The sequence below is a fragment of the Xiphias gladius genome, chromosome 20 (assembly GCF_016859285.1).
Source record: "Xiphias gladius isolate SHS-SW01 ecotype Sanya breed wild chromosome 20, ASM1685928v1, whole genome shotgun sequence".
Lineage (NCBI taxonomy): Eukaryota > Metazoa > Chordata > Actinopteri > Istiophoriformes > Xiphiidae > Xiphias > Xiphias gladius.
In genome coordinates, this window is record NC_053419.1 from 5,935,407 (window position 1) to 5,957,880 (window position 22,474).

General features: G+C 41.2%; 1 protein-coding gene across 3 annotated transcripts in view; it reads right to left on the reverse strand.

Annotated features, from left to right (window-relative positions):
- Positions 1–2,110: 2,110 nt before the first annotated feature.
- stxbp1a (syntaxin binding protein 1a) overlaps positions 2,111–22,474 on the reverse strand; it is a 33,462-nt gene continuing 13,098 nt past the window's right edge. The window contains exons 1-19 of one of the 3 annotated variants that reach the window (XM_040157334.1): positions 22,083–22,143; positions 21,873–21,954; positions 21,695–21,771; positions 20,759–20,837; positions 19,802–19,905; positions 17,053–17,201; positions 16,021–16,105; positions 15,729–15,859; positions 15,470–15,577; positions 15,277–15,337; positions 14,142–14,207; positions 13,977–14,057; positions 13,552–13,690; positions 12,600–12,709; positions 9,898–9,999; positions 9,361–9,446; positions 7,676–7,830; positions 6,189–6,346; positions 2,129–2,225 (exon numbers count right to left, since the gene is read on the reverse strand). In XM_040157334.1, coding sequence (XP_040013268.1) covers positions 6,237–6,346; positions 7,676–7,830; positions 9,361–9,446; positions 9,898–9,999; positions 12,600–12,709; positions 13,552–13,690; positions 13,977–14,057; positions 14,142–14,207; positions 15,277–15,337; positions 15,470–15,577; positions 15,729–15,859; positions 16,021–16,105; positions 17,053–17,201; positions 19,802–19,905; positions 20,759–20,837; positions 21,695–21,771; positions 21,873–21,954; positions 22,083–22,133 — 1,776 coding nt within the window. In that variant the 5' untranslated portion in view covers positions 22,134–22,143 and the 3' untranslated portion in view covers positions 2,129–2,225; positions 6,189–6,236. Of the gene's footprint in view, positions 2,226–6,188; positions 6,347–7,675; positions 7,831–9,360; positions 9,447–9,897; positions 10,000–12,599; positions 12,710–13,551; positions 13,691–13,976; positions 14,058–14,141; positions 14,208–15,276; positions 15,338–15,469; positions 15,578–15,728; positions 15,860–16,020; positions 16,106–17,052; positions 17,202–19,801; positions 19,906–20,758; positions 20,838–21,694; positions 21,772–21,872; positions 21,955–22,082; positions 22,144–22,474 lie in introns of those variants that run through there. The other 2 variants (XM_040157331.1, XM_040157332.1) reach the window with 2 other exon arrangements.

Consider the following 22,474-nt stretch of genomic DNA (forward strand, 5'->3'; position numbering starts at 1 on the left):
ACTAATGTTTCAATATTATTTTTTCTCTGATAAATAATTTTGATATAAATCAATTGATTTAACAGAATAAACCCTATACAACAGCAAATTATAATAGAAAAAATAAACACAAAGTCAAGCGTTTGCATCACAGAAAACGCATAATAGTGCAATATACAACTTGTTTGGCCAGGAAAGAAGGAAGGAAGGGGAGAAATAAAAGTGAAAAGGGGGGGTTGAAGATCTTGTTTTTTTTTGCAAAGCCATTCACCATTTGAGGGTTTTACATTGCACCAGAGGGGGAAACAGACAAAAAAAAAAAATATATAGATAATATTTTTCCCAGCTGACCACTAACGGCTACGGCTAAAACATCACAAACACGGCGGCTTCACATTGGCATTTTTTCAAAAGAAAAGTATCACTACTTCACAGTCAGAAATATCACCAGTCAACAGTGAGACGCTAAAACAGCAACATATGGCATATACACAACACTACTCAGTGCATGGCCCAATTAAACACCATTACTAACCAATGATAAGACTTAATCTGACAGGATACAATACTGAAATACAACTGGCCCTTTTAAGATTATTCTTTAAATATCAGCAAGCAACGGCCTTTTTGACATTAAAACGTGAAGTTTCTCCGGAGAAAGGAAAAGGTCGTGGCAGGGAAATACTTCACAGTCTTTGCAGCCAGAGGAGGGATGATTCTTTCTTTTTCACAGAGCTCTTTCTCTTTTCATCTTCTGCTCTGCAGGTTTCTCTGTGTTTTTAAACCAATACTTAACCGAAAGTTGAACTATGTTTTGACTGTGTTTTGAGTATCAAACGCTCACCAGCTGTAGACTCGTTAGATGGAGAGCTGCGCAGGACGGCGGCTGAGATTAGCTTGGACACGCGACAGTTTCACCGTGAAAAACCGTATCAAAACAGCCACCGAAACTTATGAAACCATTCCTGTAGCATAGTCCACATCTCCATTTGTTAAAAACTGTGCTAAATATGTTACAAAGTTATATTTACGTCACAATATGTCTGAAAAAAGACAACTGTTGTTTGTTGCTTGTGCGGTAACAAGTTGTATCGTTGTTGGTTTGCTAACAGCGGCTACCGCGCGTGCAGGCAACAAACGGAAGCCTCACCTGTTCCAAAATATGATTCATTTAAATTCCTCAAACATAAACAAACATTTATTAAATCTTCCGAATTTTTAGAATTGTTTTTTTTTTTAATAAATTATCTCATTAAAATAAGAAAATAGTAACCACTATGGTGATTTTGTAGTCTGCAGTTTGTGGTGCTGCTGCATAAGGAGTGTTTAATATCCTATCCACCACATTTATATCAGCCATAGTAGACTTAATATTAAAAAAGTATAATGCATTAGATTTACATCACCATAGATTTGTCAAGGTGTACCTAATAAACTGGCAGCTATTTACAGATGAACCAAAAAGTAGTGGATAATGCTTCAGGAGTGTTTTGAAAAGTTTCAGTGAACATTTTTATACTTTTTGATACTCAAAACAAACGTTTTCGGTGGAGTATCCAGGCTCAGCATCTTTGGAAAAAAGCTAAACGCAAACTCTGCAGCTCCCAGAACATCCACACTGGACACAAACACATTAACATTCCACACAATTCCATACATATATATGTGTGTGTGTGTGTGTGTGTGTGTGTGCGCGTGTGTGTGTATAGCATGTTGACTGATAAGATATATTTTACAACATCAACCTCTCAAACTGCACATCCCTCCTCCAACTGGTTCCAATAAAACTCACACCAAGGAGGTCATCCAAAGGAACAAACAAGAGAAAATGTCTACCTTTTACACATTCTAGCAGGTTTCATAGCATACAATATTACATTTTGGTACTTTCAGTTTTAAATGGCCTTCTGTTCTGATATTTAAACCTTTTTAAATAAGTTTATTTAGTTGCATCCATTGTAAAACATGAGAATACTTGCAACAATTTTATTCTTTGATACAACATATATTTTTTTTTTAATCATCTAAGATGTCTTTTTTTTTCTTTTCAAGCAAGATGCATACACAATTAATGGGTAGGGCTGGGGGGGTATGGAAGTAAAGGGGGGCGGGGGGTTTGGGGGTTGTTAAGGTTAAGGAGGAGAGAGATGTGATTGGAGGATTTTAGCTTGTCACTTCCTCGTCTGGTTTGTTCATTGCCTTGAGCTGCTCCAGCAGGCTGGTGGGGGTGAAGATGTGGGTCGATCCTGGAGACACACACAGGCATAAGACGAACACAAACACACACACACACACACACACATACACACACAGTGTTAAATCTGTACGTTTTGAATGAAACATGAAAAATGTGTTTTCAGCTCTTGCTATGTATGCCTATTGTAGATGAAGACAGTCTCACATAATGTTGTCTCACAGCTGCAGCCCCTAGTTACTCTGCAGATTCAGACTTTGCATCATAGAACAGCCTGTCAATGTTGTCTGGTAAATATCTACACTATACCGATATTTAAAAAACTCCTCAAAACTGCCCTGATTCAATGAGTTTTAGACGTCCTTTTAGACATCAGTATACAGACACGTGTCAACCTGCAGAGGAACATGTGTCACTTTAACTGACCTGAAAGCAAGAAATCCCCCAAAACTAGAGATATGACTTTTGCAAGATTGACTGGACAGGGTGGAAAAACCTCATATGTCCAAATTTTGGGGTTTTCATTTTATTACATATCTCAAATTATCTATCAATCCATCTCTTGCTTTAGACTTAAAATATGTTTATCTTGATTTGCCCGTATAAAGTACCATGCTAACTTCTTCCAGAACTGACTAATACTTCTCCGCTATTCAAACATAGAGCTGATACAAACTCATGAAGCTGTGTTCAAGCACATGCAGCTGGACATTATGGAAGCACACAGATCGGTGATGGCACCACACAACTGACATGACTGTGAGCTGAAAGCGGCACGTGGGCTGGTGGAAAACCTGCAACACCAAACCTGTCTGCACAGCACAGCCAGTCGGGTGTTAGAGAAATGTGCACATGACCATGTAGGCCTTTAATTAAAGAGCATGCAGAATGCTGAAAAATACTGCTAGAAAAAGCACAAAGAAAAATACAGAAAAGAAGACAGAAGCAGATCTTCTCTACATGTCATGAAATCCAAAGCCAGAGTTAGGCCTGTTGTCTGCCATAGACATGAATGAAAACTTTTATAAGACAGGGATGAACTCTTGTGACAGCTGAAGACACATTTCAAACATTGTAAAACTTGAAAGGTGCTGACTGGAGTAAAGCAAACGTTTTGCCAAATTTGTTTGTCACTTCATTACCAGATTTACAGATGGATGGCTGCCATCTTAATTCCTGATCATGGAGAAAGCAAACAGGAAGCATGCAGCTATTTGATTTACTCCTCACACCTTTTCAACATCAACAGTATTTGACCTACATTGGTTTGTTTCTGTTGCAAAGCTGTATGTTTCTTCCAGTTTGGTTTGAACAGCTGTTTTACCTCAAAGACATTCACCTACAGTTAAAACGAAACTTGACCCTATGAGGAAGAGGAGGTAGCTGAAGGTAAAAACAGAAGAGAAAGAGGCAAGCCCATCTCGAGATGGGTCGTTATGGTGATGCGGGGGTCGGGGGTGGGTGTTTAGTGTGAGTCACAGAGGTCAGTGTCGGACTGGCCTCACCTGCTTCTCTTGCTGTTCCCCAAACACACAGCTTCGTGGGCCTTTCAGCCCCAGAAACACAACACCGTGACGTTGATCTCCAACGACACTAAATAACTGTAGACGGCTAGGTTTAGACATAATAACATAACAAAAACAAAGAGTAGTTTTAGTAAGTGATGGCCATTTTGCTCAGGAAGTGCTGAATGTGGCAGTATGTGGGGGAGCAGCCATACTGCTTATGGTGAGAGCTGCTTACTGAGGAAATCATAAAACCAAAAGTTGGTTTGTAAATGATATCGCTTTAGCAGATTAGTCAGGAATGAGATGGATGCCCAGGACTACAATATACTGTCTTTATGGGTGAAAATCTAGCTTGAACTGTGTGTAAAAGTAGCCTTGATAATAAGTTCAATAGGCAATGAGGTAGTCATGGATATGGAAATAGGTATTACAAGCGTTTACTACCTCCACCAAGGAGATCATGTTTTGAAAGTTGCCAAACCTGTGTTTGGTAGCAGGATTTTTCAGAAACTATGTGTTAGAATTCATGAAATCTGATGAAGAGAGGAAGAACTGGTCAGTTTTTTGATGCAGATAGCGCCACCATGTGGCTGTTTATAAAACACTTTTATAAAGAAACTTCTCGTTTGCAACTTCTGAACCAAGGAACAAAAGACAAACGTTTATTGTCCCTTCACTCCTTGGTTCCGAAGAAATCTTTTTCAATGCTACACGCTTCATCCAATCTAAACTAAATTTAGTAGAAAACATTTTTGGATAAATCCGAAAAAAAGTTTGGGGTATCATTTTCCTGTAAATGGTTGCCATATGTTTGCAGGTGTGGCGTATTTTAAATAAATTCTTAAATGCTCTGTGTGGTTTCCAGCATATTTCGACAACACAATGTACAGTTCTGAGCATGTTCGGAGATGAGATGATCATTCAAAATGCCTAAATATTTTTCATTATTAAAATAAAAAATTTAGTGGACTGTTCAGCCTTGGCAGAGGTATGTACTCTCTGAACTGCTTTCTAGTTCTACACAGCTTCCTATGGATGTAGTGTCAGTTTTTGTGTTCCTGTAAAAACACAGTAGTCTGTGAGTGACTGGTGTAAAGGATGAGTTTTTGGAAGAAATGAGGAGCCTCTTCTGTTGGGCGGGGGGAGGAGGGGGTAGCTGTTGAACGTGTGGCATCTTTATTTTTGGGTTGGTTGCTAAAGCATATCAGGTGGAACAATGCTACATTCTCAGACTGTGTCAGCAGAGAGAGATTATAGAGGCAGCTTTCTGGACAACTGAACTGAATTCCACTGAAACAGTTTCTGTTGCCTGACTGTTTACCCATTTTTGTTGCCACCAAAACTGCCCCGTGTGTGTCAGCACCCTTTAAGGACTGTCAAGATGATATGTTATTATTATCCAGCACCCTCTGCAGACGAGCCATGAGCCATGTGAGCATGTGATGGTGGGCTGAGAGAGAGTGACGTGGAAGAAGTCAGGGGATTGGGAATCATGGGGGGGGGGGCAACAAAGAAAAAAAGGAGAGAATCCTTCTTTGAAATCCAGCATCAACTCAAGGACTTGTCCTAAAAGGAACCAGTAACAAATCAAGAGGATTGTCCTTGCACTGGGTTAATTAGAAAAATAATCAGACAGTTAAAAACTGATAAAGATGGATCTCGGGGGTAGATTAAATCTAGAGCGAGTGTTGAACAGGCTCAAAGGGCCTTTGGGTGGCTTTCGAGGGGCGATTTAATCCACCCAGTTGAGATGATGGGAGGAGGCAGCAGGGATGGGGCCACAACCCCCTCAGGCATGGTCACTCGTCAGCACTGGCTTTATTTGGGCTGAATCCAAATGCCCACCCTCCAGACCTGCAGACAGGGCCCTCGTGGACTTCAGGCGCACGTACGGTGATGTTCACACCATCAGCGCATCAAGTTAGTGGGGCTGTGACAATGGAAGGCTACACAAGCACCTGATAAGACGAGTGCTGCACTTCATTGCTTTTACGGTTTTCTAAATACTATTTTTTCTAAGTATCTTAGTGTCAGCTTTTTCTTCCTACATATTTCTACAACATTACATCGATTAAGTATTGTTTCTACACGATGCAAGTAACTTGTGAGCATACTTTTTATGCATTTATACAAGTTTTATGTTCTTCTTGTGTCAGACATTTAAAAGATTTAAGTGTCACATCCAGAACATTGAGTCCGCGAGTCTGCAGATGAAGTCTGGACATATGGATTCAGCCTTCCTGAAGGCTCAGCAGACAGGTTACACCTGATTGAATAGCAGGACTAACACTCCAATTGGCCGACTGTGAGTATATAGCGAAAGGAGCCTGATGGAGCAGTCCATGCACTGAGGAAAGGTCGGGGGTGCCCATCCCTGAGGGACACAGGCAGGAGAAGGGTGGAGTTACATAAAACAATACTGAGTGTTCAAAGAAGCAAAAGGAACAAGGAGGAAGCCCTTGTGCTGTGAATGTTCAGAAAGGGCTTCTTTGTGCGGCTGCCTTTACTTTTTTCAGTGTGATTTCTCTCTCCCTCCCTCCCAATCTGTCTCTGCCTCACTCGGCTGAGGCGTCTGCGTCCTCAAAGGACACCCTAGTGGATTCTCGGAAGTCGGGGTGCTGCAGGTCCGATAAGAATTTGGTGGGGGTGAGCGTGTGGGTGGAACCTGTGGAGGAACAGAGGTGGCTTCACCACTCGTCTATCAGCACATGCCACGCCCCCTCCCCCACTCTCCCCAAAAACAAAAGGGTCAAAGCAAGCAACCTGTCATACACACGCACAGAGACACACTCACCAACTCGCACTGCAAACACATACATACACACACACACTCGCCATTATGCACAAACACAAAAAACTGCTTCATACAGACACAGAAAAAGACATGGCTGCAATATAAAGACAACAGTTGTTTTTAAAAGACAACAGCTGAAGCAGAGCACAACAAAAACTAACAAGACACTTTCCCATTTTTAAACACAGATGGGCTGGCAAAGCTTGAAGACGTCAAATAAACAGTACAGAGGGGCATAACAGAAAGGGCTGTTTTAACAAAACACATTGCACACAATAGGCAGGTTGCAACAACTGTCTGCAGCTAGATCTGCTAAATATGTTCCTCAGGAGTCCACGTGTTGTGAAACTGCTGTGGCCATGATGTGTAATGTGGGATTCGTGGTCTGGGTGAATGAAAGGGAAAAAGGAAATCTGCCTTCCTGCATGAGTTGTGTTGAGATGAAATTACTTCTGTATGTAAAATCTGAACCTAAATTCCCGATTTGTCATTTTTTATTTGAAAAAGTGGAAGTGTATTTAGTTACAGTCGATGCCAAAATAAATGTAAACCTGATATATCAAACCATATTTAATCTTGTATTGGTTCTTAAAACTATGTTTTTCTACTTGTAGAGTGCCAGTGGTGCGAGATACTACTGGTTTTGTCCGGGACTGTCACTTCTGTTTCTGTAATTTTCTACAAATCAAAGTGAACTTTCTCATAATCATCTTTCCGCATGTTTCAACAAATGTCACTTAATTCCAGAAAGTGTTCACTAAAAACTCAGAAATTCAACGATTTCACCCCATCCTGATTTGTTTTTATCAGTGAATTTGCACCTCTACCTCAGGGTTAGACTGCCCATTCGGTTCACTTCCTGTTGCTGACTCCCTCCATCTTTATTTTCTTAGCTGTGTTCCAGTTCAGAAGCGGCGTCCGTCTGTGACCATCAGAGGACCTGAAGGCCAGACTGGCCTTACACCTGCTGGTCCAGCCCCACATAGGCCTCTGAAAACGCTTCCGAAAAACGTGGCCCCTGAATTAGGACACAGCTTCCGTCAGCTTTCACACTTTCTCTGGAACATGTCCACTCAGAGTCACGTCCACTCGTGTTCAAGGTTGTGGTGACTGTATCTTTGAGTAGTCATGCCCTCTGCCTACACGTTAACCCTTCTTCTTGTTCTCAGCCTGCGCTCAGCCCCCTGTTGCATTACTCACCAATGATGGCTTCCCATTTCCCATTGGCCTGTGTGACCTCGTAGGCGCAGCGCATCTCACTGAAGGACACGCCGCCAATGATGAAGACCATGACACGTGGACCGGTGCGGTACTCTCCAGGTGTCTTATTCTTGTGCCAGTGGCCGTACCGAGCACTGCCAGAGCAGAAAGGTAAACAGGGTCACATTATTACAATTTTACAGCAACTTTTGTCTTAGATTGACATCCTAATTCATTTCACCCATTCTCTCACAATTTTATGAATTGAGAATGATCTCCAAAATATGATATAATATGTTTCATAGACCCCGAGATGTGACCTTTTTGTGTATTCAACAGTATAACTCCCAGTAATGGAGGGGAACTTCTGCAAATTTAATTTTCCAGAATTTTTAATCGATGAAAATTTTTAAAAAAAGGCCCTAAGTCGTTGACACTGTGCTCGCTGCAAAACACTTCCTGGGCAAAGATTTTGCTAAATTTTTCACCCTGATTTCGCCTATCATCCATTGATTCCTTTCAGGCTACATACAAGCTGATCCTGACTATCTGATTGGTGAAGGCTGAAGCTTTGTAGCCTGCAGATGCTACTCAGGAAAAAATATCAATCATTTTGGTATATAATTTTTGCAGTAGATGGTACAGTGGAACATTGATAAAAAGCTTAGGCAGTTAAGTGCAGTGCTCTTGATAAAATAATTGATAGCTGGTAGATGATAAATAAATTTCATACTTTTTGATTAAATTTGTTAAGGTCATGTTCACTAGTATTACTGCGATACAGAAATGAATGTAGCATCTATAATTCTTATTTTAGACCACCAGTATTATAGAAGAATGATGAGTAACCGACATTTATTCTTACATGATCCTCAGTGCTGGGTGTGTCTGTATACGTCGGGGAGGGACAGCAAATGAGGCAGATCAGTTTCTAAAAGGGGACGGTCGGATGCGGAATCAATACACGCCAGCAGCCCCCCCCCACACAGACTGGAGTGTAAGGATTAGCGGGGCTCAACGTGGTTTCGCCACTCCCCCTCGTAGACAAACACACATACTCTGAGGCGGAAATATTGACGACTTGAATTCAGGTCAGCTTGCTTGCATTTTGGTCAAGCGTGGCGAGGTGTGATATTGAAATAATATTCATTATTTTATGAAAGACATGTTTGACTATGTAATTCTGCAGATTTTTTTCCCTTCTCATTGAAATTGAACAGACTGTCATACTCTATGCGGGCAGACATTTTCATGAATACGATAAAGAAAAAATGCAAAAAGTCAGTTTCAAAATGTGGAAACTTCTCCAGTTTCTAAGAAGTTTAAATTTTTAGATGCTTCTGCCCTGTGTTATCTCTTTTATCGATGTTCGTCCTCAACAGAACATATATCAGAGTTGGTGAATGCTTGAGCTCTTGTCGTGCCTCCTGTCTTTACACTGGGATCTGTATACGGCTCACAAACCTGCTCGTCATCAGTAGCACCTCCATGCTCTCGATTTTAGTATTGATCCATTGGACTCTTTTCCCTGCCTGAATTACTATTGATCCAATACCGCCATTTCTGTTCTCATAATTAAAAGGGGCTACTACCATGCACTAAGGTGCAACCCTTTGTGCATATGTATTTATGTGTTTGTGTGTGTGTCTGTGTGTGTGTATGTGCGTGCGTGTGTGAGTGTGTACCTGACTGCAGTGGTGCTGAAAGAGGCAGAGGAGCGGGTGGAGATGTAGGGGTAGTGCTTGGTGTCCAGTTTATCATCAATAGCATCCTGCAGGGTGACAAAAAGACAAAACAGATCCTAGTCAGCAATATTGTCTGCCTTATAGTATATACACACGGGGGCTTCACAGATGCAACACATCTCTCAGCAACTGTGTGTGGATCCATCATGGAGGTCCATTGAAGAATTGGCTTTGCACAAATAAAGGGCTGAATACAGTCAATAACAGCCAGGCTGAGAAAATAAATGTTGACTAAGGTTGTTGTGGAAGTATGTCAAGTGAAAAGTAAACAGTTCTGCTCAGATTGATTAGTTCGTTGTTTTTGGATCCCCAATTTGGGTTTGCTTGCGGAAAAAATAACCACAACTACAGTGGAGACGGCAGGTTAAATAAAGCCCACTTTGTGTTAAATAAATAAATAAAACACACACAGATACACACACACACACAAACATGTATATGCTAAGTCAAATAATGATTGAAGCCCTGCAAGCAAACCTCCATGATGTCCTTGACCAGTGGTGTCCAGCGGGACAGCTGGTAGGTCTGCTCGCTCACACGCTCCTTCCTGTCCAGCTTCTTTCCTCGACGGAGGGTGGACTGATGAGGGAAAGGAGACACGAGGCGGTGAAAAGAGAAAGGCGTATAAAAAAATAAGCAGAATCAACTGTATGTCTCTCATACCTATCGACCAAGATTTAGTTCACACGGTTTGCTCAATAAATTTGGTAACACAACACAAACCTTTCTGTGAAACCAACTTTAGCCTTTATCAGCTGCTAGATGTCAGGCCAGTAACTAAAGAGAGCTGAAATGTCCTGATGTTATAGATTGGCTGTTACGGATTTATTTTCTTCGGTCCAGGCAGCTAATGAGTCCCAGTCATTTAAGTACAATTTAAAAATGAACTTGCAAAGAAAGTTGTTTGAGGGAGCTCATCCATCACTGTAAACATTTAGTCATTTTCTTTTCTGCCAAAGCTATGTCACTATGCGTGGTAACTGCGGTCTGATTTGAAAAGTACACCAAAGTAGTGCTGAATTCCACTAGGAGATAAAAGGGTGGTTTTGAATAAATCTTTTAAGACTAACTGGACCCACCAAATGACCTTCTCACCTTCCACAACAAAAATGCCTGAATTAACATCGAACAGACCTGGACCCACCTTTCCCCAACCCGAAGAGGCCGATGTTTTGTCATAATAACGACATTAACAAGGGACATTAACTCTCTTTACGACCCTTTGGGGTCACGCTGCCTGTAGATTCTTAAGGAAAGGACCATATAAAGGACTCACAGAACAGAGACTAATTGAACTAATCAACAAACTGAAATATTTCCATAAATAAAAACTCTCATGATCCTCAGTAATTAAACACATAGTTGCTTGGCAGTCTTTTTCTCTCGCTCTCTGTCTCAGTCTCACACACGCACCCGCATTCTTGCCCTCTCCCTCTTACAAAAGAGGGAGAGGGCAATTTGGAATATATATAGTTGTTAGGCTAGACTGCAGGACTGCACTTTATTATATTGTTAATAAAATTAGTCTTTGTTTAACGCTTCATCTATTAACATTATTGAACATAATCATCCTGATAGTTAACTAGTCCTGTACCATTCTGGATAATTCGTTGATGTGCTGAACTTTTGACTGTTATTGTCAAATTATATGCCCATCTTCATATTCTATGCCATATTCTCTTAAATTCACTTTATGTTTAGAATCATTGTTGACTGACCATAGTAAATAAGATGAAATGTATGATTTTTAATCTCACAATTGTAAAGAAAATTCCAAAATCAGCTCCTCCTCCTCCCCCCGTCTCTTGAAAAGAAGGAGTGAATGCTCATTGGAGGAAAGTTATAGTTCGGGTGTGAAAAGCCGGCTCTCCGACCATAGTGCACAGTTAATAAAAAGAGCAGTGCCCTTTTTTCTGGGCACTCTTCTTCACTTTTTGCACTTCGACACTTTTGGTACTCTCTTCCTTTTTCACAGTTCTGCCTTCGTTTTACTTTACTTTTGCCTATTCTTTGGTTTTCCTTTTTGTTTTTTGCATCTGCTCACCAAGGTTGTCCTCCAGTCTTATTTTACTTCGTCTAGACTGGTATTCCTGCAGCGTTTTTTATCCTTTAAGCTGTGCATTTTTATCGTTATCTGAAACCAGCTCCGTTTTGTAACTCAATACAAAACTGAATGAACCTAAGTTTTTATATTTTTGTACTTGAGTAAATCTCACAGTGATAGTATTTTCTAAGTTTTGTTGTCCGGCCAATAAGATTACTTTTAAGACTATTTAGCAAGTTTTGTTAAAAAAGTGAGTGTAGCAGAGCCTATCTGATTAATGCATCATCCAACTGATCCACATCAGCCTTAAGAAATCTGCTCCATCCACGGGAGTGACGCCGTCAGCTGAGCAGCCCCCCCTGGGGCCAGCTCTGAGACGGCGCTGCAAAAGTAGGCTAAATTCCTTCAAATCAGACAGGTCCCTGAATTGAGAGCTTAATCTCCTGATTATAAAACGGATTAATTTGTTATATGTATTTTCCTTGAACAGAACGTGGTGCTCCAATTTTCACTCAAAGTGTAGTAGTTCTGCAACAAGTACATCTACATTTCATTGAGACTAGAATCCATGGGCATTGCCCGAGAACGGTGGCTCCAGACACTGATGTTATACTGAAAGCTACATGGAACGTGAACTGAACTAACACAGGTAAAAACATTTCCCTGTTTACAGAACAGCGAACCAATAGACTAACTCCAAAGACTCTAGAGGCATTGAGTATGACCGTGTCTGGGCATAAAGTAATCGCGGCATAATCTGTAGGGGTTAAAGGACTGAGCACAGGGGACTGAGCTTCAGAAGGGAGACGGCATCATGCACAGAAACTTGTGTTGATAATTTCTCCATTCTCCTTGGCCAAGCTTCAATAACTATTTTCAGCATAAGAAATCTTATGATGGAGTCTCGCTATCTTTGAGTTTACTAGGAAATCAAAGAAGAGAGACTGAACAGGGAGATGATACATGGACAGATATTACGAATAAAAAGAAGAAGAGGAGTAGGGACTGAGAGGGCACGTCAGACTAAACAAGATGACGGAAAGCGGAGAATGATAGACTCACAGACTGAAAGAAGAAGCACTGGAAAGAGAAGAATAAAAGAAAAAAGGGGGCAGTTCAACAGTGAGGATCTCACGTCTGTGATGATGGGAACGCCCAGGTGAGCCATGTTGGTGATGATCTCACTGTCCTCAGGGGGGATCTGAGCGTGCTGGATCAGCTTGTTCAGATTCTCCTCCGTAATGCCTGAACAGACACACACACACACGCACACCACACACACACGCACACACACGAATGCACATGCACACACACACACACACACACACACACACGCAAACACACAAACAAGTCATATTGAACAACTGTATGACTCTGTCTTGTTTACATTTAATATGTTCAGCCATATTTTCTATGAGGGGGAATTCATGTTTTGCTACTTTAGTGTGAAAAGAAATTATTTCATTAAAACTCAAAATGTGTTCAGCTTGATATCACTGCATTTCCTGTGTATTACTTAACTTCAACAGCTTATTATAGCAGTGCATGGCAGTCTTTTTTGTATCTGTATCCCGTAAAACTTTTGCACAAGCCTGTGTTGGACAGCTAACTCGCCGAAGCTCACGTCAGACTGTAGTGGTTCATTACTTTCTTTACCTCGTGGACTGAATTCCAGTCGCACCGGCAGTGAAGTAGTCAATTTTGTTCTATGAGTGATAGTTTTGTTTGTTCATTTAAAGCTATTTATAAAAAGAAAAGTGAAAGACAAATCTAGAAATTAATTAAATGTTCAGAAGACGGACGTTCCAAAACAGTCTGTGTGGTGTATTAACAAATTAATGTCCCTGTACTCTGAGCATTTCTGAGCATTTTAACAGTTCTATGTATAGTAAAGAAATACTAATACTCACAGGTCTGCATTAACAGTTAAAAAAGGACAACAGCTGAAGCAACAACAAAGAGTAAAATAATTTAAAAATGTAATAAAATGAAACAAAAAATTTAGCTTTTACAGGGGCAGATAGCAGCAGAGAGTTTTAAAAACTTAAGATTTGATTTCTTTATGTTGCCTGAAGTCTCCTACTCACCATTCTTGAGGAAAATGTAGAGCAGGATGATGCGGATCTTGTCATATGTGCTGACGTTGGCGTCCAGCAGGATGGGCACAATGGCCCTCATGGGGTCTTTGATCTTCTCTCCCTCCGCGTCTGTTCCCATAGCCAAATCCTGTAACAGAAAACTCAGGTCTCATATAATGTTCGTTATTTAAATCTTTCAATATGTGTCTCCAGAGATTGCAAAAGGATTGTATTTTTGATTTCTGACCACTCAACAAAGGAAGAATTTTAAAAATGACTTTGCAATTTATGTGTGTAACAAATACTTGCCCGAGAATTGCATCTACTGTACAGTAATACATTTTGATATTCATATACACTGCATCAGAAATGCTAGATTTTGATAATTTCCTCCTTTAGCTCTACTCTCATCATTTCCTCCTCTTTCCTCTAACCTGTTCCACACGGCACAGCTTGTCCACTGTTCCCTGGTAATGCTTCATACAGTCCTCAGCCAGCTGCAAGTGAGTGGAGTACTGAAAAAGACAAAAACACAAAGTCAGAATACACACTCACACAAACAGGAACAAACAGACAGGCATGCAGGTGAATACACACACCTTGCTGAGCTCCTTCTGGTACTGAGGCATCTTCTTCAGCATCTGGGACAGATCCCTCATTGTAGTCTGTTGAGAAAAAAGCAGCACAAATTTACGTGATGATGCCCAATTAAAGTGTGATGGTGTCAACATCATAAAGTAAAAGATGGAAATTATTGGTGGTAGACAATATTTATTTTGGTCTAATCACATAGCAAGCAGCTGTTGATGCTGACATTTCTCTCCAAAGTTATAAAAACCAGCATTTCATGGGTTGAAAATGTTTTAAATCATCCTGAGCCTTTCAAAGTCTGCGCTGACATAGAGTCAACCGTTTTGGACTTATGTATGTCATTATATTTATATCAAAAAAGAATCTTAACGACATCTTATCAGAGGTGGGTAACCCACCTCCTCCAGCACCCGTCCTTGAGTGGGAATCTGTGTAACCACACTGATATTCACATATACTGATCAAAACTCATCGTTCACAGGATTTTTACGCTATTTATTGCTAACCCTCTACTTAGTGTTTTTCAGTTGTGGCGCAATGTTTCTGAGTCGTGCTTTGGACGGCTGTAGAAGCACCACCGGACTGCAGTTTTTTCCCTTCAGACCCTCAGAGGGCTCGGCAGTGGTTGCAGATGGCAGCGGGTCCCCCGAGAGCAACACGCTGCTATGTACAATTACAATCAGCATTTTTCACGAGCGTGCTTCTAACTACATGCTTGGCTCTGAGAGCTCCAGCTTCGGGCATTACTGAGGCTGGAGCCAAGGGCTCGAATTGATATGGCTCAGGACCACCATGGTCCTGCACCACACTCATGTCCGTTTCAGGGGATTCTGGAGGGGAAAAGACCTCCATCTCAAAAGAGCCCTCAGGCATAGATGTCTTGCGATTCTGTGTAGTTCTCCATTTTTCTCCGGTCTGGGGACCAGCACCACACATCCATACACATACTGCATAATTTGAGATTGTTTGACCGTTTATTCCTATTCACCTAAAGGACTGAATTGATTTACTTCACAAGCAATCAACAGTAGAATTCAGGAGTTTTTGAGGAATTAAAGAAATGATCCTCCTTGTTAGATAAAGCTATTGTGCCAATACTGTATGTTCAGACTGTACATATCTACTAATCAGCTTCTTCTTTACCTTCTCTCCAGTGTTCATCCTCTTGCTGGAAGAAAACTCCTTCAGCTGGCGTGTCACTTCCCTGAATGACAAAACACAAACAGCAAAGGAGGAGCGGTAACACATGAGAGAAAGGTCGGCATATTGCTTTATTCAGTATCAAGAGACTGACTGAACAGATGTATAAAGTGTGAAGAAAAACAGATGTACTCACTGGGACACCTCAGCTATGTGTTTGTGTCTCAGGCTCACCCACAGGTCATCGTCTTCATGCAGCAGTACCTCTTTCTCGCGAGAGTCTCCGATGCCGCTGGTCTCATACCTGAAGACAAAAAGTCACACATCCTGACTGAAAGGCGCTAATGATGAAGCTGATATAAACATTTTATACTATAATTTCTAATTTAATTAAAATTTAACCATAACCCTCACAAGCAATCATTTATCTGTTTTGTCATTTGCATTTTTCGTACTTGTAGACGTCGTTTTCGATGGGCAGCAGGTCGTAGCCCATGGCCTGGAAGGTGAGCTCATGCAGGACAGGTGAGACAGGGTCAAACGCCCTGTCCAGGATGATCAGCTGTGAGCGAGCCTTATCTGGACCCTTCAGAGAGAGACAAACAGATACAAGAACGAATAAGCAATAAGACAAACATGCATATAGTATCATTTTGAAGTACTCAGTAATGTAGAATTCAACTGTGCGACTATTGAGACAAGTGAACACAAAATAAATCAAAAAGGAGTGTTTCAGAGGAAGCTCACCTCCCCCATGGTGGGGTCATCAGCCTTGTAGGCGTCCAGTTTGTCTTGAACCAGCTGGGCCAGGGTGGCGTTGTCCTTGTACTCCCTGACAGAATGACAGATGGATGGACGGATGGTCAGATGGACAGACAAACGGAGGCAAATTGAGGTAGACGAGACGGCAAATAATTGTGAGGAGGAGAAGGATGGCAAATGTTTGAAAAAATGTTTTCATAAAAATTCCTTAGAAAAAATACAATTTGAAAGAATTTGTCTGACTGACAGGTGTGTAACAGCTCTGTCCCTGCTGCAGGTTCAAAAGGGGCAAATATGCTGAATCAGTACTATCACGATCATATTTGGTGACTCTTTCCAAAATGACATTAAATGATCTATAACCCTTTTAGAGCCTTTGTAACTTTGCAGTAATATATCTGCAGCACCATCAGTTTTCTCCTCCCACACAAATTTCTGCAGATGCCTTATGCATTACAGAAGCATGTCACTGACAAAAACAAAGGTCACATCTTTTTAGAGCAGCAATCCAGCAGAAAGCAAAAAACATCATAAATAATACCACTAATAAACAACTAATCTGTGTTATAAGACAGCAAAAATGTTCCCTTTTTTCCTTTAAATATATTTAAGAGATGATATGAACTATTATGAATTTAATAGAGAAATACATAAGTGTCTTAATGTACTTTTGGTTGAAATGACAACTGTCGAGTTCACTGCTTAGTTGCTGATCACTTGACGAAATCACCTGCAGGAGGGTTTGACTGGAATGAAAACCTGCAGTGGTCCATGATGCACCACTGCCTACCCTGCTCCTGACGTGTTAGTGGTACTTTTTTACACGTGTGACATGATGTCTTTACTTTTCCTGCAAGGTACAGAGAGCCAAAGTGAATCCTTCCTCCCTGTAGCACCGACGGTTAGCTTTACCACCTTATCTCTCCTAATCAGCTATTTCCTCGAATGCCTTGAGATGCTAAAGACGGCCAGCCTGTACCCACGGCCGCCCCTCATTAGCGCCCTCCTGCCGCTCACCCTCGGTATCTGACAGCAGGGTACTCCTTCAGGGTGGCACAGAGCGTGGCCAGCTGCTCAGCCAGCCTCTCCATCACCGGGTTCTTCAGCTGGGTCTTATGGGGGCTGTAGAAACTGTGGAAGGCATCTGGATTGTCCAGAGAGTACACCTGGACACACAAGCATGCAGAAATGTAAGTTTTGCTTCAGCAGAACAGTTTTGTTCCTTCCTGCTTTAATTGATTTAAGCTTCTTCACCTTCCTACGTCTTCTTCTCTTACATAATGTACGGAGTCATCGGTATTTGTAGTGTGTTTCTGCTAACTGAAGCACTTTGTCTTTTAAAGTCGGGAACAGATTCCATGATGTAGAAGCTGATTTGATCATGCCAACAGATTTGGAGTAGCCCAGAGAGTGCCTGGCTGCTCTGTGTGAAGTACAGCCGGTCAGCGTGGACAGACATAATGTTCTCTCTCTGGAAAAAATGAGCTGAAAGTGTTGTGATAGAATCAAAGAGACGATTTAATTTATTCTCTCTTCTTTCCTAATCACTTTTCCTATCTTCTTCTGTCTTTGTTTTTTATGGACCTTATCTCAACTCGTCTTTAATCACTTTGCCTCTGTCTGTCTCCTCTCCTCTCTCATTCCTTGTTTCCTCTCATTTTCTCTTCTACTGTGTCACTTCCTTGTTTCTTGGTTTTATATCCTCTTTCCATGTCTCCTGCCCTGTTTCCTCTCCTCCCTTTCCCTCTCTTTTAATTTCCTTGTTTGCTCTCCTTCTCTCATGTCTTTATCCTCATGCCTCTTCTCTCTCTCATCTCATCTCCTCTCTAAACTTCTTCTCTGTTCCCTTTCCTCTCCTCCTGTTTCTTTGTTTCATCTCCTCTCTCTTACTCCTCTTATTTTTTCCTCTTCTCCTCTTTCATTTCTTTGTTCCTCTCATCTCCTCTTTTTGTGTCTTTTCCTTTCTTATCCTCTCGCCTTATCTACTTTCCTCTCCTTTCCTGTCCTACTCTCCTGTTTCCTCTCCTTCCCTTTCCTTTATTTGTTTTTTCTTCTCTTTTCCAATCCTCCTTTCTCCCCTTGCTCGTTTTTTTTCTCCTGTGCTCTTCCTCCCCGAATCACTCACTACCACTCCCTCCTCCCACCCCATCTGTCCATGATCACATGACCGCACTTCTGCGCTGCAGAAGGGTCCCTAAGTTAGCCTGGCTACCATTGGCTACCGCCCTCTTTGTGGATCCTGACTCATCCAATGGGGCAAGAGCATCGGGCTGTAGGGTGGGGCTCTGAGGCAGCATTTCGCCTGGAGCAGAAAATCACTGACTCTGAATTAATTATAGTAGACAGGAGGGGAGCAAAGCATTGTGGGCCAAGCAGCATCATTAGATAGATAGAAAGGATGGACAGAAGGAGAGATGTGGGAGATAGGGAAAAGGGAGAACAGAGGGAGGGGAAAATTGGGAAAAATATGGTTGGTGGGAGGGATAGAATAAATATAAGAAGAAATTAAATAGGAAGAAAAAATAAAAAGCTTGATGCAAGCGGCGTACAAAGGCAGGGATGGAGGAATGGCGGAATAAAAAACAGACAGAGGGAGGAAGGAGGAAAGACATGATGGAGGCAGGAATTTGGAAAGTGTGGATAGGCAGGTGGGAGGGAGGGAAGGCGATGTGGCAAATGTGAGTGTTTCTGGAACAGTCTGGCAGTAAACAGAGTGACTGGTGAGTCAGCAGCATTGTACCAAGCCACCACCTGAGTTTATACTTGTGTTTCTCTCTCCTCTCCCCCCGTCTCTTTTTATCCATCCTTGACGCTAACAACCAACAACGTCACTGTTACTATTCCTGTCTTTGTCCATTGCAGCATCTCTTCCTTCGCACCTGTCTTAATCGATTTCTTGCTGCTCTTGCTCAAGTCTACTATCTCTGGATCTTTCTCCCTCTCTCTCTCTGGTTCTCACTCACAGCCACTAACAAACAATAAAAGTCAAAATTTGATGAAGAAGGGTTCAGTGGGTCTAGGATTTGAACAAAGATGTCAAAAGCAAAAGGTTTCTTCTTAGAAGCTTTACTTCATATTTTTTTTAAAACAGCTCAACAATTCTCAACACAGCACAAAAGCGGCCAAGCATTCAGTGGGTTTTACTGGGGAGAAAATCTGGACAGAAGGTTCTCTCCAAAGGTTCCCTCAGCTACAGCCCTGTCTTATACCTTTCTCCTAAACAGGCAGAATCATTCATTCAACAGTCTTTCTCACCGTATTGAGAAGTGTCTAGCTCCCACAGACCCAACTCAGATGTAAGTAAACATATATGTACATATCTTCACCTGCGCCTCGCTGCTGGATGTATGCGCGTGCATGTGTACGCCTAGAACATTACAGCAACTGCCCAATATGGGATTGTATATGTTTGAACACGGGCAGCCTCAGCAATAGAAGAGGAAATGGGGGGAGAGAGAGTGCACATGATTTCGGATTCCTAAATGATTCTGTTTCTTGCAGAATCAAACAGTATTTCAATGAATCCTCTTCACCTTTTAGTCATTGCCTTAAAAGGAGAAAAGAGGGGACAATAATCCAAGGGCCAGAGGCATAAACTTCTGTGTAAGACAGAAAGACACTCTGAACCATCTGTTTACGAATTCCCTTGTCACTGAAAAAACTAGCAAAGAAGACATGCAATTTCACAGATTGTGTCACATTGATTCCCTAACAGCACCAGAACAGCCGTCATCACGTGAGACACTACACATGGCTGGATGCCTACCTGAGACTCGTAGGGTAAGAATGCAATGTTGATCTCCGTCAGAGTCTTTATGGTTTTGGAAGCGCGGCTCTTCACCAGCTCGTTGAACAGAGGATCAGGGCAGGCTGGAAAGGAGAGAAACAAGCAACAACAATTATACTGCTTATGGCTGACTATTTGCTCTTCTCAAGACCAAACCTATTATCGTAATGGGGCATTTTTATCCATAGAGGGCTTCTCAGTGGTTCCAGTAAGGTTTTCAGAGGATGTTTGGCTTTGTCAGTCACTGAACTCACTTACACTCTACTGAGTTTGCATTTTTGTTGGTGACACATTTCACTGAACTCTGATGTTTATTAGGAGCTAATCATTTCCTACGATCCTCAAACATTCTTCTGGCAGACTAGATTAGGATTTCTAACATAATATTACAATACAATAGCATCTATGACTCAGACACATTAACAGCAAAATATCTAAATATTTCATCAAATGAAACTCATCTATTGCCTCAGTGCAATGCCATAAAAGAACAGTCAGAGACACAGCTGCTTCAAATATTTCCCTTTTCTGACAAGAAATGAGAGAGAAAAGAACAATCTGAGAACAAAAAGGAAACAACTTGAGGATCTTTTTGTACTATTCATTTATCAAATTAACCAACTTAATTAACGATACACTACTTCTGTTTTATTTACAGCATCCCAAACCCACCCCTCAGCACTACTGGGGGCTCTAACAACATAAAGGAGTGTCCCTGTCAATGAAAGCGTTAGAAGGAGAAGAAGAGAGAGGCACTACTAAAGGAAATATTGCTAAACTGTACAAAGCAAAAATCACAGATAACAAATAATTGAAAATACAACAAAGTAAATATCAGCCAAAGCATTCTAGTTCTGCCCCACCGACTCTTTCCCGACAAAAAGTTGCATTAAAACATTACTTGGTGCTGAGGCAGCTCTTCGTGTATATACTCACAGTCAGTGAAGAAAACATGGGCTGCCTTGTATTTAGCTGAATGAGGGTCTTTGAAGTCTGTGATGAGGGTGTGGACAGACTAAAGGCAGAGAAACAGAGAAAATCAGGGTGTCAGATTGTAGTGTTCCAGTGAGTATCGATTACACTATATGTGCAAATTCAATGAAGTTTTATTGTCATGTTGTTACATTAATATGATGACTGCTTTAGCTGAATTAATAAATGACCAGATGAAATAACATTTTTATAACTTGCTTAACGAGTCATACCAATAAAGCTTATAATAACTGACCAAGGAGACCAAACATAAGACCAAACAGAGCAAAATTAAATATAAACTTGACAAAAAGAAATGGGAAAACAAAACAAAAAAACTAAATATGTCACTGATGAAGCAACATATGGAAAACCCAGCAAATTAGAACTCATGAAGCTGTGCTTAGTGCCTTCAAAATATCACTCTGCTTTACGTTTTTATCTCATTACTTCTATTATCAATAAAGTAAACTGTTACACTCTATCTCATCCTACCATACATACTGTGTATCCTTTTATTTTCTGATGATTAGTTTGTAACTATTTCTTTTTCTTTCATTATAGAATACTATGTGCTAACCATTTGTGTTTTTTTCTGTGTTAAAAAAATGGTGTTATATATTATACTTATGGTACATTGTAAACCTTCTACAACCTGCTTCGGCATTAGTGTACATTAGCGTGGTATTGCCAAGTTAATTTGAATTTGAAAGAGCGAGAGAAAGAGAGAGACAATGGAAACCATGAGACCATGGAAGTGTGTATGTGTGATCTGCCTCGCCTGAGTCAACAGCTGTGTGTTTTGACACACAGCTGTCTCTCTGTTCTCTCTGCTAAAAACACAGACACACCTCTGCATATCCCCTATGAATGACAGAGAGAGGGAGGGAGCACGCTTACCTTTTCTGTGGGTGTAATCAGGTAAATGGCCTCCAGGCTGGGAAGAGGCTCTCGTCGCTTGTTGATGTCCTCCACAACTAGAGGGAGAGAAACAACCATGTATCTTTACAAAGTTGCAGAGGCACACACACAAGCAAAGAGAAAAATGAAATAGTAGAATGTGATCATCATCTCTTACTGGTGATGCCCTCTGTCATGATGTCTGTCATCTTGCAGCAGGACGACAACATCCTCATGCTCAGCTGGTCAACAATCAGAGCCTGGTAACAGGGAAGAAGACAGTGACCATACAAACACACTTTATTACTTCCATTACATGTGGCTAACGATAAAACTGTCTCATTCAAGTGAAGCTCGACAGTACACATTTTGAGGAATTCTGATTTACCTGATGTTCACCGGTGGGAAATGTCAAAATAAATGTCTTTATCCTGCTCATGCTTCCAACTGGTTTCAATAGTCAGCTTCATTTTATTGTCCTAAACTGCGGAAATACAAACTGAGTGGAGTTCCCTGTCGTTGCTGCATCCGTTAGTGAGTCAGGCTTATCCAGTCACCTCCTTTACATCCAGGCTTTAACTCTCCGCCTGTGACTATGGCCTTCATTATTCTGGCTTGTCTAATGAGGACCATTGTGACGTAAACAAAAGCAATAAACGTCTGGGGTTTTTTTCCCCACGTGCCTTATCAAAACATGTACTACTGTATGCTACATTCTTTTTTGGTTTTAAGGGCATTTTTTTTACTTGAACTTACTTGAATGTATATGTTTTGTGCTTT